We start from the raw sequence: 13,064 nt of genomic DNA, 5'->3' as shown, positions 1-13,064 counted from the left end.
ATTGTGTCTGGCTGGGCACCGGGGTCCCGGGTCCGGGGTTCCGAGTGAGGAGCCTCCCTCCGCCCGGCCGGGGAGAGGGCAGACTTCGCCGGCGCCCCTTGCCCTTCTCGGCCGCCGGCTCGGCACCCCGCGAGTCTCCCCGGCAGTTTTGCTTGGGGCGGGGTATCAGCCCCTTCCCCTGCTCCATCATCTCCGGAGGCGCCCCATGCCTTGGGGAGATGAGAGTTTCCCTGGCCAGTTGGTGGAGTTTATATTTACCTCTCTGCTGAAGACGGGGACACCGCTGCTTTGGGGGAGGGGGGTTACGGAAGTGCAACCTGTTCTCATTTCATAAAATTAGGGAAAACAGACTTGCTGCCTTTGGAGCACTTACTTCATTTGTTTGGGTGGGAGGAGTAATTGCTTTATTATAGCAGTTAGGGACCATTTGAGATTTTTAAAAAACAGTTTGTCAAGTTACACCTCCTTGATTTGGAGGTGGAAGAAAAGTCTTCCAAGCTTGAAGACCCGTATAGCCAAGTTGTTTCTTTGGTAATTACATACTTGACTCTGTTGGGCACTCTTTGTCTTTCAGGAGCGATGTTTGGCATCATACAGTCTGAGTTTGAGTGGAATTCCATGCAGGTTACAGTATGAATAGTGAAAATGATGTCCTTTTGCTCAATGGCAACAGAGAAGCCTCTTTGAGGGGGGTGTGCGTGCGCGCCTGCGTTAAAGGAATGCCTCCGTGACTTCGGTTTTTAGTGGATTATTTTTGCTGACTGACAGCCCCAGCTTGGCAGTATTTTGGTGTCATACTGTATGGATATGTGGTCTATTTTGCCATATATTCAAAATTTTTGTTCTTTGTTAAGTTCCATGAAACTTTACACTTTGTATTTGTGGGAAAACTCTCCAGTAAAGTACAGGTTAATGTTTGGGCTGATAATGCTATGTAAATTCAAAGAGCCATCAAGGAATTGCAACAGTTTCTAATTTTTTATGTATTTAGACAGTCATAATAGTTTCCAAACTCTTGGCGGCTAGATAAGTATTATCAAGCATGAAGTAATGAAATGAGTTCCCTGGTAAAACACTCAGTGCGCACACTGAAACGTGTGCTGTTCAGGATAGTGCCCAGATCAGCTGCATTCCCTAGAATGGAGGGGCCTGATGATCAGCAGTTGTTCAGGAATTCACGTTGGGAATTGAGGTGGGGTTGGAGCTTGTAAGCTTCTGTCCTTTTAGTTAGTATCAAGTTAGCTAGTTTTGGAATTCAGCCATAAGTCAAGTAATTACACCGGTGGTGACACGATATTTTAAAAAGAATATCTATTTGAATTACAAAGCCAAATTTTGCTCCCTAGGCTGTCACTAATTTTAAATACTTTCTGTGGCTGAACTCACTTCATGTCAGTAGGATTGTCTTGGTAAGCTCTTGATTAGGAACTCAACTGGGCCCATAAGAATTTTGTAGTTATTGGGCTGGGGATTTAGCTCAGTGTGCTCCTGACTGCCTCACAAGTGCAAGGTCCTGAGTTCAGTCCCTGGTACCAAAAAAAAAACCCAAAACCAAAACCAAACAAACAAAAAAACCCAAAAACAATAATAACTTTGTAGTTATTCTATTACAAACTTAAAATTGTTTTAAGGCTAATGTTGCTTTTTTGATGTGAGTAGAGGGGCCCATTTCTATAGTACAGGTTATTGTAAATTCTAGCCTTAAATCATGAGCTATCTGAATATTTTCTATAAGGAAAAACAGATACAGACCAGAAATAACCCTGCAAAACCATACTATGGTATTTTTTAAAAAATCCTTTAAAAAGTGTTCAAAAGTTGTGAATTTATTTTTACATGTAAGATGGAAGAATTGGATTTGATGAAAGTTCTACCCAACTTAACAGTTTCATGATAGTAATGATCTTTATTAAATTGGTGAGATGTGTGTAGATTGTATCATCTACTAGGTTTTTATAAACAGCAACAGAATTTTTAGACCTGAAATGGCCTCAGAGATCACCTAATTTACTTCTCCCCCCTTTTACAGAAGAAATTGATGATCAGGGAGGTTTTAAAGTACAAGTTTGTAAGTAACAATTCAAATTACTGTGTTTTCACTTGCTTTGTTTGTTTGGTACCCGGATGAGCCAAATCCCCTGCCCACTTTTTAAAAATGTATGAATTTTGAAATTTAAGATTATATTTTTTACCAAATTAGAATTTACAAATCCAGATGTGGTCATCTGCTCCAGTTGTTTCTTTAGTACTTTGAGTCACATTGTTTTGCCTACTCACAAGTAAAAGAGGCCCTTAGTTCATTTTAACAATTATTTACTAAATTTCTGCCATCTGCCAGTGTTTCAGGCATTGAGATGTATATGTCACTGAACTGGCAAATCCCTGCTCTGATGAGGGTTACATTTTTAAAATTTTTTAATTTTTTTGGTATGGGGGATTGAACTTGGGACCTTGTGCTGCGAGGCAGTCGGCAGATCTAGTGAGCTAAAATGCCTGGACTGAGGGTTACATTTTAATTGGGAAAGACAGTGAACATAGTTTATAATTTTGTTCCTTACTGTGTTGTAAGTTTTTAAATGCTGTGGGTGGTGGTGGTGGGGACAACATTGGGAAGAAGTTTCGGCACGATGCTGGCGTAGTGTGGAAGTGGGTTTGCAAAATGCTCTCTGTGGCATGGATAGAGTGAATTTTGAACAGAACGGGAGATGAGAAAATAAGCCATGCAGAAATATGGCGGGTGCCTGGTGTGGTGGTGCATCCCTGTAATCCCAGTGCTGGGGGCGGAGGCAGGAGAAATTATTTAGAACGCTAAGCTGGCATTTCAAGATATGCTCAAAGAATGCAGCAGTAATTTCTATTTCACAGGTGAGAGGTAGGGAAATTAATATTTATTGAGAACAAATGTGTGTTAATCAGTTTACACCTATTTACTCTCCACTCCCACCTGTGAAATAGGAATTGTTGCTGCATTCTTTGAGCATATCTGGAAATGTCAGTTTAGCATTCGAAATAATTTGACCAGAGTAAAGAGCTAGAATGTGACAGCCAGGAGTGGAAGTATGGCTTCTGGCTGTACTTAATCTCTCCATCAGTCCTACCTCCCTCTTTTTCTTTTTTCTTAAAACCCAAGAAACACCATGTAGTATATAGATTTATAATTTCTGATTGGCTCCACACTTTGAATAGCAACTTGGTTGCTTCCAGATAAATGATTGGTGTATACCTTGAGTATGTAATTGAAAGTTATTCTTTTGGTGTATAAACAGCAGAGCTCGTTTGAGTCAAATGGCTATTTTGATTATAGTCTCATTGGTTGGGTCAGATGGGAAAATATGAGAGAAAAGCCCCTTTTAAATTTCAGTATGTAGTATTCAAGTTGCAGTGGTTTTAGCCATGACATTTGATGATGAGAAATAGTTCCAAATAGGATTCAGTTGCTTGTGGACAGAAACAAGCTCTTGAACCTGACTATCAGTGAGGAATTACCTACTTGACCTGCCCACTTTAAGTATACTCCCATATAAGCAAAACCACAGGGGAAAATGCCCCTTAAGATCAACACTTTTGGAATTTGTTTTATATGATTAGTATAGTATCATGTCACAGCCCTTTATTTATTTATTTAGTTTTAAATTTTTTGAAACGGGGTCTCCCTGTGTGGCCTTGAACTCATGTAGCCCAGCTGACCTCAGACTTGACCATCCTTCCCGAGCTGCTGGGATTACAGGCATGCACCATCACGCCCAGCACCGTTTATTTACTTTTTATTACTTATTTATGGTTTTTTGAGACAGGGTCCCGCTATGTATGTAGTTCAGGCTGGCCTATAACTATTTTAATAGTCAAAATAATATCTCAGAGTAGAGACTTTTTTTAGCTTACAAGAAGCCATCTTTTGAATAATCTAATAATTATAAGGGGAAGTGAGGAGAACATCGTTTAAGTTTCTCTTAATGGAGTGCTTCCTGAAAACCCTGGGGAAAATTTTACAAAACCAGTTGGACTCTTACAGGTACACTTTCTGAAATAATTTTTTACACTTACTGCCGTTATATATTATCATGTACAATAATTACATAGCATATTATTTATTTGATTTAGTACTGTGCCTGTCAAAAGTTAATTTTAACTGATGCTCTCACACTTCAAAAAATACGAGAATGATAAACAATATAGGCTTAATAATTTTCTTAGCTGCAGATTACAATTTGAAATAATACTATGGTGCTTTATTTGCTTGTATTTTATTTTTTTAAATTTTTTTTAATTTATTTTTTGGCTTTTTGAGACAGGGTCTCACTAGTTGAGACTGACCTGGAACTCACTATGTAGCTCAGGCTGGTTTCGAAGTCAGAGTGATTCTCCTGCCTCAGCCTTCCGAGTACTGGGATTACAGGCGTGTGCCACCATGCCTGGCGATTGTTTATATTTTAAATTGTGCACATTTCCCTATATTTTCTAGCCATGACCTGTATTTGTGTTTGTATTTTCTGTGCTTCAAGTTTTCTCATCAGAAAAGGAAACCTTGACTCTCAGTATGTCTTGGCTTTTCTACCTCTGTTCATTCAAAGGTACAGATTGTAGCCATCTTTTAAAAATACACCCACTCCCCCCCCCCCCCCCCCCCGAAGACCTTTCCTTTCACTCCCCACCCCAACAAAACACTAAATAGATGGCCCATCAGTAAATTAGCCTTGGTAAATTAGCCTTCAGTTTGTTTGTAAGGGGACGCTTACTTACAAATTCTTAGTTAACAGTGCAGATTGTTTACATTTGAAAGGGGAAAAGTCAATTAAGTACTTAACTTTTCCATAAAAGTAGAAGAGAAATAGTGCTCACAGTTCCCCAGCACTCGAGGCAATGGTTGCACTTTTGTTTTCCCTTTCACTTGAAGACATATAGAGTAGGTGTAAAGGCTGCCTGCCTGGAACCCAGCGGCAGGGGTTCATCCTGGCTCTGGTACTTTTTCAGTGAGTGCACATTGAGCTCCCAGGCATATTCCTTAATCTAAAATGGAGTCAATGAGACCACCTTGCAGGGTTGTTGATAATTAAATGCCTAGCATAGTACCTAGCAAGGAGTTCAAATAAATATTAGCTGCTAGTTTTCTTGCTTTTCTTTTTTCTTTTTGATTACTTGAGACAGGGTCTCACTGTGTACTTCAGGCTGAACTCCAACTCACTATGTAGCCCAGGCTTTCATTTAGCTAGTGGCAATCTCGCCTCAGCCTCCCAAGTGCTGGGATTATAAGCATGTGCCACTATGCCCAGCAGCCAGTTGTTTTCTGATTCTGTTAATTTTTTTTGGATTTTACCATTTAAATATATTTCCTGCTTTCTCTCTGGATTGTGCTTCCTTTATCTATTTAATTCATGTAACTTTAATACCTTGTTTACAGATGAAGAAATTGAAACACAGAAATTAAGTAATGTTCCCCAAATCACACAGCAGTTAAGTAAAGGGGGTGAAAATCCCTCCAGTTTGGTTTGAGAGTCTGTAGCCTGTGCCCTTAACTAGGTGGTTGCTTCTCTGCAAGTGGAGGGAAAAATAGAAGACCTACTTGTAATCTACATTCTTAGCCCGAGTTTCCTGTGGTAGAGCTTGGCTCCTAGAGAGAATGTGTTCTCTAGGAACATGCGGTCTCACTAGTTGAACTAATTTCTCCTGCACTTTGACTTCAGACCTGTATTGTATGGGAAGGTCTGTTATAGATAACTACAGTGCTGTGTATCACATATGAAAATGTAATTTTCTAAACTAAAACCAAGTCTTCTAATATGAAATTAAATTGTTAACCATATGGTAATGACATGAGAGTGAATTTACAGAGCTTTTAGTGAAAAGTATGATTTCCAAGGTGTTTTGATGTTTACAACATTGACTTTTGTGAAATAGAGCCATTAGAATTGCATTTGAAAAGTAATTCCTTTAAAAATATAAAGGCCCAAGCATTCGTGTCTGGAGTTCTGACTGAGGTTGAAACTTAAGAGTGAGGATGAAAATATGGGATAATAGAAATAATCAAATGGACTTAAGCTTTTGCTTTTAAAAATATTGCTTACTAGGGCTGGGGATTTAACTCAGTGGTTCTGCCACCTGTCTCACAAGCGCAAGGTCCCAAGTTCGATCCCAGGTACCCCCACCCCAAATATATATATTGTTTACTCATTAAAATTATTTTCTTTGAATTTGTTAGGTATCAGTTCACTAGAAAGTCATTTTTCAGTCATTGTTTTTCCTGTGGAAAATACAACCGGAAGATTTTTCTTAACCTTGCTATCATTGTTTATTATAAAGCCTTTTTGAGCCTCTATTCTTCTGTTTCCAATACTTGAAGGTTCAGTGGTAAAATATACTTGATATTGTACTTGTCTACATCCGAGTCACTCTGAATTTTTTTCAGATAAAAATAATAATCATGATGATGATGATAATGTTGTTGTAGTTTTGATGCTGGGGATTGAATCTGGGGCCTCATACATGCTAGGCATGAACTCTGCCCCTGAGCTATGCTTCCAGCCCCTAAACCAGTGGCAGCAAACCTATGGCACACATGCAACAGTGGGTACCCGGAGACCTGTTCGCACCCGAGCCGCATTTCCCCAGCAGCTGAGCAGTGAATACAGTTGTTTTTTCTAAACTAAAACCTCAGTGTTCGAGTTTAATTGCAGTGTTGGTGCTGGTTGCAGTTTGGGCCCTCGGTCTGTTGAAAGGTTCTCCATCACTGCCTTAAACTATATATTTTATTTATTTATTTATTTATTTGGTACTGGAGATTGAACTCATGTACTGGAGATTGAACTCATGACCTTGTACTTGCAAGGCAGATGTGGTGCCACTGAGCTAAATCCCAGGCCTTTTAAACTCCATTTTAAATGTGATTTAATTTTTTTTTTTTTTAGCATTTGAGCTGTGTGTGGTGGCATATGCCTGTAGTCCCAGCATTCAATAGGCTGAGGCGGGAGTATTGCTGTGAGTTTAAGGACAGCCTGGGCTGCATAGTGAGGTCAAGGTCAGCCTCACCTACATAGTGAGACCCTGTCTCAAAAAAACAAAAAAATGGGGGGGGCAGTTTTTTAAAAAAAGTGTATATGTACTAAATTTGAGCATAAAACGGTGTTTTTTTGTATATGGTTTCTTCCTTTCTTTTCTTTTTTTTTTTTTGAGAGGATCTTACTGTGTAGTCGAGACTGACCTGGAACTCCCTATGTAGCCCAGGCTGGTCTTGAACTCACAGCGATCCTCCTGCCTCAGCCTCTGAGTACTGGGATTACAGGCAAGCGCCACCACACCCACCCAAAATGGGTTGTTGATAAGCTAGCCATTTCTATTTTGGAAAGATAAGCAAATAAGTGGGTTTTACTATCCAGATTAAGATAGTATTTCTTAGCTTTGTTAAATTTAGATAAAATCACAATTAGCTTTTTATTACAGAAAGTATCCCCCCTTTTTGCTAAATTTAAAATAAAATATATAGTGTTTTATAAATTTTCACTAATGAGTTTCCTTGAAAACTTGATAGTATCTAGCCAGTTTTAATCCTAAAGATTGAATAGTGTATTGCCTATTTTTTTTTTTTTCCTAATCTTATTTAATGGCCACTCAAGTGTGTTCCTTTTAAATAAGTAAATAGCATATACTACATTTGGGTGCTGAACCATTGTAGTTTTTCTCTTGGGAGGATTGCTACTGGTTTGTAACAGAAATAGAATTTTTTTCTTCCACCTCAGTTTTCTATCCCCCTTCCATAAAATAGTTCTTTCGTATGTGCCTTGTTTCCTTAAGTTGATAAAAATTTAAACTTTTGATGCGATATTCTCAAAAACAGAACACTTTGGCTGGTAGCACCTATGTGGCCTGAGGAGGGACGGCAGTGTCCTCTCCTAAATAGGCCTGAGAAGAGGGTTGGTATCTGTGATCTACCCTAGGACAGCCTTTGACACTGCAGAATTGAGTAGATCCTCCCTGGCTGGGCAATAAGTGTTAAAACTTAACTTTAGGCCCAGAAAGCTAACAGAGAAATAGAGTACGTTATATGTATGTGAAGTGTGGAGGGTACTTACAGACTTTGCAGAAATGGATTGCCCTTAACCTCTTGTCATAACTGGAATCCATACTATACGTTTTTTAGCAAAGCATCACTCCTTAGGCTTTATGGTGTTGGAAATAGATAGCTGTAGCTCTTGTTTTGTTTTGTTTTTTGAAACAGGTCTCTCTGTGTAATTTAGGCTGGCCTTGAACTTATAGGGATCCTCCTGCCTCAGCCTCCTGTGTGCTGGGATTACAGGCATGTGCCAGCACTGTGTGCCACCATAGGCACCTGGCTCTGACACTTTTTCTTAAAATATATTGGTATTACTCCAGATACCAGAAATTTCTACTTGAACCAGTTAAAATTGTTGACATTTATAGTACAGTATTTATTTCATGGAGTTTTTTGAAAAACGAAATATGACATGGAATTAAGTAATTTATTTGTGTAATTTTTAAATTTGTGTGGTAAGACAGTCTTATCTTTGTTCCCCTAAATTTCTAGTGTCTTGCTTTGTGTGTGATAGGAACTCAGTGAACAGCTCTTCTGGGCTCAGAAGTGACTTTAATCTGAGTTTTTGTTTTTTGAGACAGGGTCTCACTATGGGTTCCAAGCTGGCCTTGAACTCACTGTGTAGCCCAAGCTGGCCTCAAACTGCTGCCTCAGCCTCCCCAGTGCTGGGATAACAGGTGTGTGCCACCATACCTGGTTTACGCTGTTCTACCTCCTCTCGCCAACAAAGATTACAACTGGGGAACAGAGCACTGAATTTAATACCATATGCTAGAAGCCCAAGTAAATGCAATTGTTTTGTTGTCTGTAATGTTTAAGAAAGTAGGGAGAAGGTTATGTAAGAAGTTATGCCAGGTTTAATTAAAAATTAATTTCTGGGATGTGGCCTGTGTTTGGTACTTCCGGATTAAATCCCCAACACTTCCTACAGCGTTATGTAGCAATCAGTGATGATCACTGTGGCCCTCAGCTGCTTCTCTGTTCTCCAGAGGAGTATTAAAATGTCAGTGTACCATATGGTTCAAGGGAGAAAGAGATACTAACTTTTAAAATAATAAGAGCAAAAGTTGAAATCAAAATAGGTTTATCTTCCCTGGCCTTTGATGTCATTGAATTTGTTTTTATTTAATAATGAATCTAAAAGAGGAAATCATTTTCAGAAGGGAAGAATCCTAGATATTTGAGAGACATGTCATATAATGGGATATGATTTACCTGATATCCAGAGGTGGTATAGTTAGCAGTGCAATAGCAATAGGTTAGTGTATTCAGAGCACCTCAATTTTAATGGAGAACAGAGGTTGATATTTTAATATGTAATTCTAAACAGTAACATTTATGAAAAGGAGTTGGTCAACAGATCAGACTCCTGGGCATAAACCTATTTGATACTGCAAGAGATATGTCTTTAATTTTTTTGTTTGTTTGTTTGTTTTTTGAGACAGGTCTCACTATGTAGTTGAGACTGACCTGGAACTCACTATGTAGCCCAGGCTGGTCTGGCACTCACAGCTATCCTCCTGCCTCAGTCTCCTGAGTTCTGGAATTACAGGCGTATACTACCATGCCTGGCCAGTTTTTAAATTTTTTTGAGGCAGGGTCTTGCTGTCATTCAGGCTGGCCTCCAACTTGGCAGTGCCCCTGCCTCAGCCTCCTGAGTGCTGGGATTACTGGCGTGTGCCACCACGCCCACCTAGGGTTGGTTTTTCATGCTTGAATTTGCATTGTCTTTGTGATAGGTACACATATTTATATCTTTGGTGGTCTTTTCCTTGAGAATCTCAGAAGCTTTATAAATAAGTACAGCAAGCATTGTTTATAGAAAGATTAATAAGACAGATATATGAGATCTCTTTGTTCTTGTCTCATTTCTACTAAACAACTCGAGTGGGTTTTGTGACCCAGTGCCTTAATCTTCTGGGTGTGTTTTCTCATGTAATCCAGTCAGGGAGTTGAGGATTGTGATCTATTCATTTGGGCGAGAGCATAGATTCTGAGTTCTCACATGTGTTCCTTAAACTACAGGATACCTGTTAATGTGGCCATTCTCAAGTATTTTCTTTCTCCTTGTTTACCACAGTAGCTAGCATAAGAGGAACCCAGCTATTTTGCTGAGAGGCTGTAGTAGGAGGGGGAAGAGAATCTATCACTGGGGAGGCTGACGTTGTGCAGGAAACCTAGCTTGGGTGAGAGAGGAGGGTGAGCATGGTTCTTGATACTAGGAGAGTGGAGAGCCTGATTACTCTGCCTCACTCTGCTTTGGGTTCAAGTCAGATGAGAAGTGAATCCTTGTCAGCCTGGGGCAGATGAAGAGGTTATTACAGCAGGAGGGCATTTTGAGGAGAGCAAGGAAGGGCCTCTGTTAGGGTCAGGCTAAGAAAAGAGGTGATTTCTTCAGTAGAAAGAGAGGGAGAAATCCTACATAAAAGTTTCCATGTGAGTGAAGATGTGAGGAAATTCTAGTGATAATTACATAGTTCCTGAATACCACCAGGAGAAATGTAGAATACTGACATTCTATTTTATTTGTTAAAAGTGGCAGAAAAACAGTGCGGATACTATGACATGGCCCTGGGGATCTTTTATAGAAGATATTAGGACTGCAACAAACGCCTGTTAACGCCATTGTTCATCAGCGTCATCTGACTGACTGGCTAAATAGTGCCTCTTCTCCCCTGCCTGTCTTTGCTCTTTCCCTTGGAGCTTTGGCTTGGTCAGGATTTGGAGAGTAGCAGCAGCACTTCCTTCTAGAGCCTCCATACCATACATGCTCTTAGTACTTGCTCCCCCTAGAAGCACCCTTAGCAGGGTAGCTGAGGCTTCTTAGCCTTGGCTGGTTTCTTTTTCCAAATCTACTAAGTTCTGTGTTTCAGATTTTTTTGAAGCAAAACATTTATTGGTCCATTTTAGATCAACACAATGATCACACTCATCATAGGGAGTTTGCACCTGTACATGATGCATCTTGCTTCTTTTTTCCCATTTCCTCCTCCCTTTGACTCCTCTTCCCCTCCTTATTTACCAAAGTTTTGTCTCCATTTTTTCCTTCTTTTTTTCTTGACCCTTCTTTCCTCTCCCCCTCCCCCTTGTTCTCATTTCAGATTTTAAAAAAAATTCTGATTATTAACATCAATCTTAAAATGTTTTAATGTTTTATGAGGAAAATGTTACTAAGAATGATTAGCCAGTCATATAAAAATACTTAGTCTTATGTGATTTTACATAGAGTTTCAGTTTATTTTCTGGTTTCAATAGAACAAGTTGAAATCATCGCAGAAGGATAAAGTTCGACAGTTTATGATCTTCACACAATCTAGTGAAAAAACTGCAGTAAGTTGTCTTTCTCAAAATGACTGGAAGTTAGATGTTGCAACAGATAATTTTTTCCAAAACCCTGAACTGTATATACGAGAGAGTGTAAAAGGATCATTGGACAGGAAGAAGTTAGAACAACTATACAGTAGATACAAAGGTGAGTGTTTGCTTGTGACTTTAAATATTTTGAACTAGGTTTTTTAAAGTTATGGGATTGTGGGAAATCAAATACTACCCAGCATATACACCGGTGTGGTCTGTCCAGCAGAGCTCTATAGATTTTAGAATTATTTCAGGAGACCTGAGAGAAGAAATTATTTCTTTTCATTAAAATCTCTCCTTAGTTTATTCCTTTTTTCTCACTCATTATCCAAGTTGAGATTAGAAAATCAGGCAACTAGCCACGCCACCCCTTCCCTCTTTTTTTTTTTTTTCCAATACTGAGGATTGAAAGGAGGGACTTTGCACTGAGCTACCTTCCCAGACCTGTTTTTAATTTTTTGTTTTAAGACAGAGTTTCCCTAAGGTGCCCAGGGTGGGCTTCAATTTGGTGATCTTTCTGTCTCAGCCTCCCAGAATTCTGGGACTATAGGTGAGGGCCACCATGCCTGGCTACCTCCCCTCATTTTTGTAAAACTGCTGAACAAACATTTTTTTTTTTTTTTTTTTTTTTTTTTTGAGACAGGGTCTCACTATGCCGTTCAGGCTGACTTTGAACTCACCATGAATCCCAGACTGGCTGCCTGCCTCAGTGTCCCAAGTGCTGGGATCTCAGGCATGAGCCACCATGCCTGGCCCTACTGAACCAGATTTTTATAAAACTTGAATAATGACTTTAAAAGGAATTATAGAATAGCATATACTTTTAAAGAAAATATTAAGGTAAATATTTATTGACTTTCTGGGAGTAAAGTTAGGCTTGTAGCTTTTTTTTTTTTAGACAGGTTCTCATGTGTAGTACAGGCTGGCCTTGAGCTCATTGTGTAGCCCAGTCTGGCCTGTAACTCGCGGTGATCCTTCTGCCTCAGCCTCCCAAGTGCTGTGATTACAGGTGTGCACCTTCATGCCTGGCTAACATGTACTTTTTTTTGTTTTGTTTTTGTTTGTTTGTTTTTTTGAGGCAGGGTTTTCACTGTGTAGTTCAGGCTGACCCTGAACTCATTATGTAGCTCAGGCTGGCCTTGAACTCTAAGCAATCCTTCTGCCTTTGCCTCTAGAGTGCTGGGATTACAGGCGTGCGCCACCAAACCCAGCTAACATGTATTTTTAAAAAATTAAACAGGAGTCAACCCATTTGGGACCCTCCTGTCTCCCAGGATCTATTCTTATTCCTCATTCCTATTCTCCAATAAAATTTCGTCTTTAAAAAAAAATTAAACAGCTAGGTGAAGTGGCACATGACCATAATCTGAGGTACTTGGAGGCTGATGCAGAAAGATTGTTAAATTTGGGGCTAGTGCAATTTAACTAAACCCTGTTTCAGAAAAGACCTTGGTTTCAGACTGCAAGCATAAAATACCATACAAAAGGGCCTGAGATGTAGTTCATTGGTAAAGCACTTGCCTAGCATGTGTGAGGCCCTGGGTTGAATTCCCAATACTATTAAAAAAAAGTATGTAATAGGTGACTAGACAAAAGATTTAATAGCTCTTCTACATTTTTCTTAATTTGCCTGAGGTAACAATATCTAATAGATGGGTGTGGA

General features: G+C 39.5%; 1 protein-coding gene across 2 annotated transcripts in view; it reads left to right on the top strand.

The window, feature by feature from the left end:
• Dcun1d1 (defective in cullin neddylation 1 domain containing 1) overlaps positions 1-13,064 on the top strand; it is a 45,366-nt gene that overhangs the window by 5,797 nt on the left and 26,505 nt on the right. For both annotated transcript variants that reach the window (XM_033762543.1, XM_010623967.1), the window contains exon 2: positions 11,300-11,516. In XM_033762543.1, coding sequence (XP_033618434.1) covers positions 11,342-11,516 — 175 coding nt within the window. In that variant the 5' untranslated portion in view covers positions 11,300-11,341. The remainder of the gene's footprint in view (positions 1-11,299; positions 11,517-13,064) is intronic.

This window comes from Fukomys damarensis, unplaced genomic scaffold (genome assembly GCF_012274545.1).
Source record: "Fukomys damarensis isolate Sample0158 unplaced genomic scaffold, DMR_v1.0_HiC HiC_scaffold_12, whole genome shotgun sequence".
Classification (NCBI taxonomy): domain Eukaryota; kingdom Metazoa; phylum Chordata; class Mammalia; order Rodentia; family Bathyergidae; genus Fukomys; species Fukomys damarensis.
This window is presented reverse-complemented; position numbering and strand designations above follow the sequence as displayed.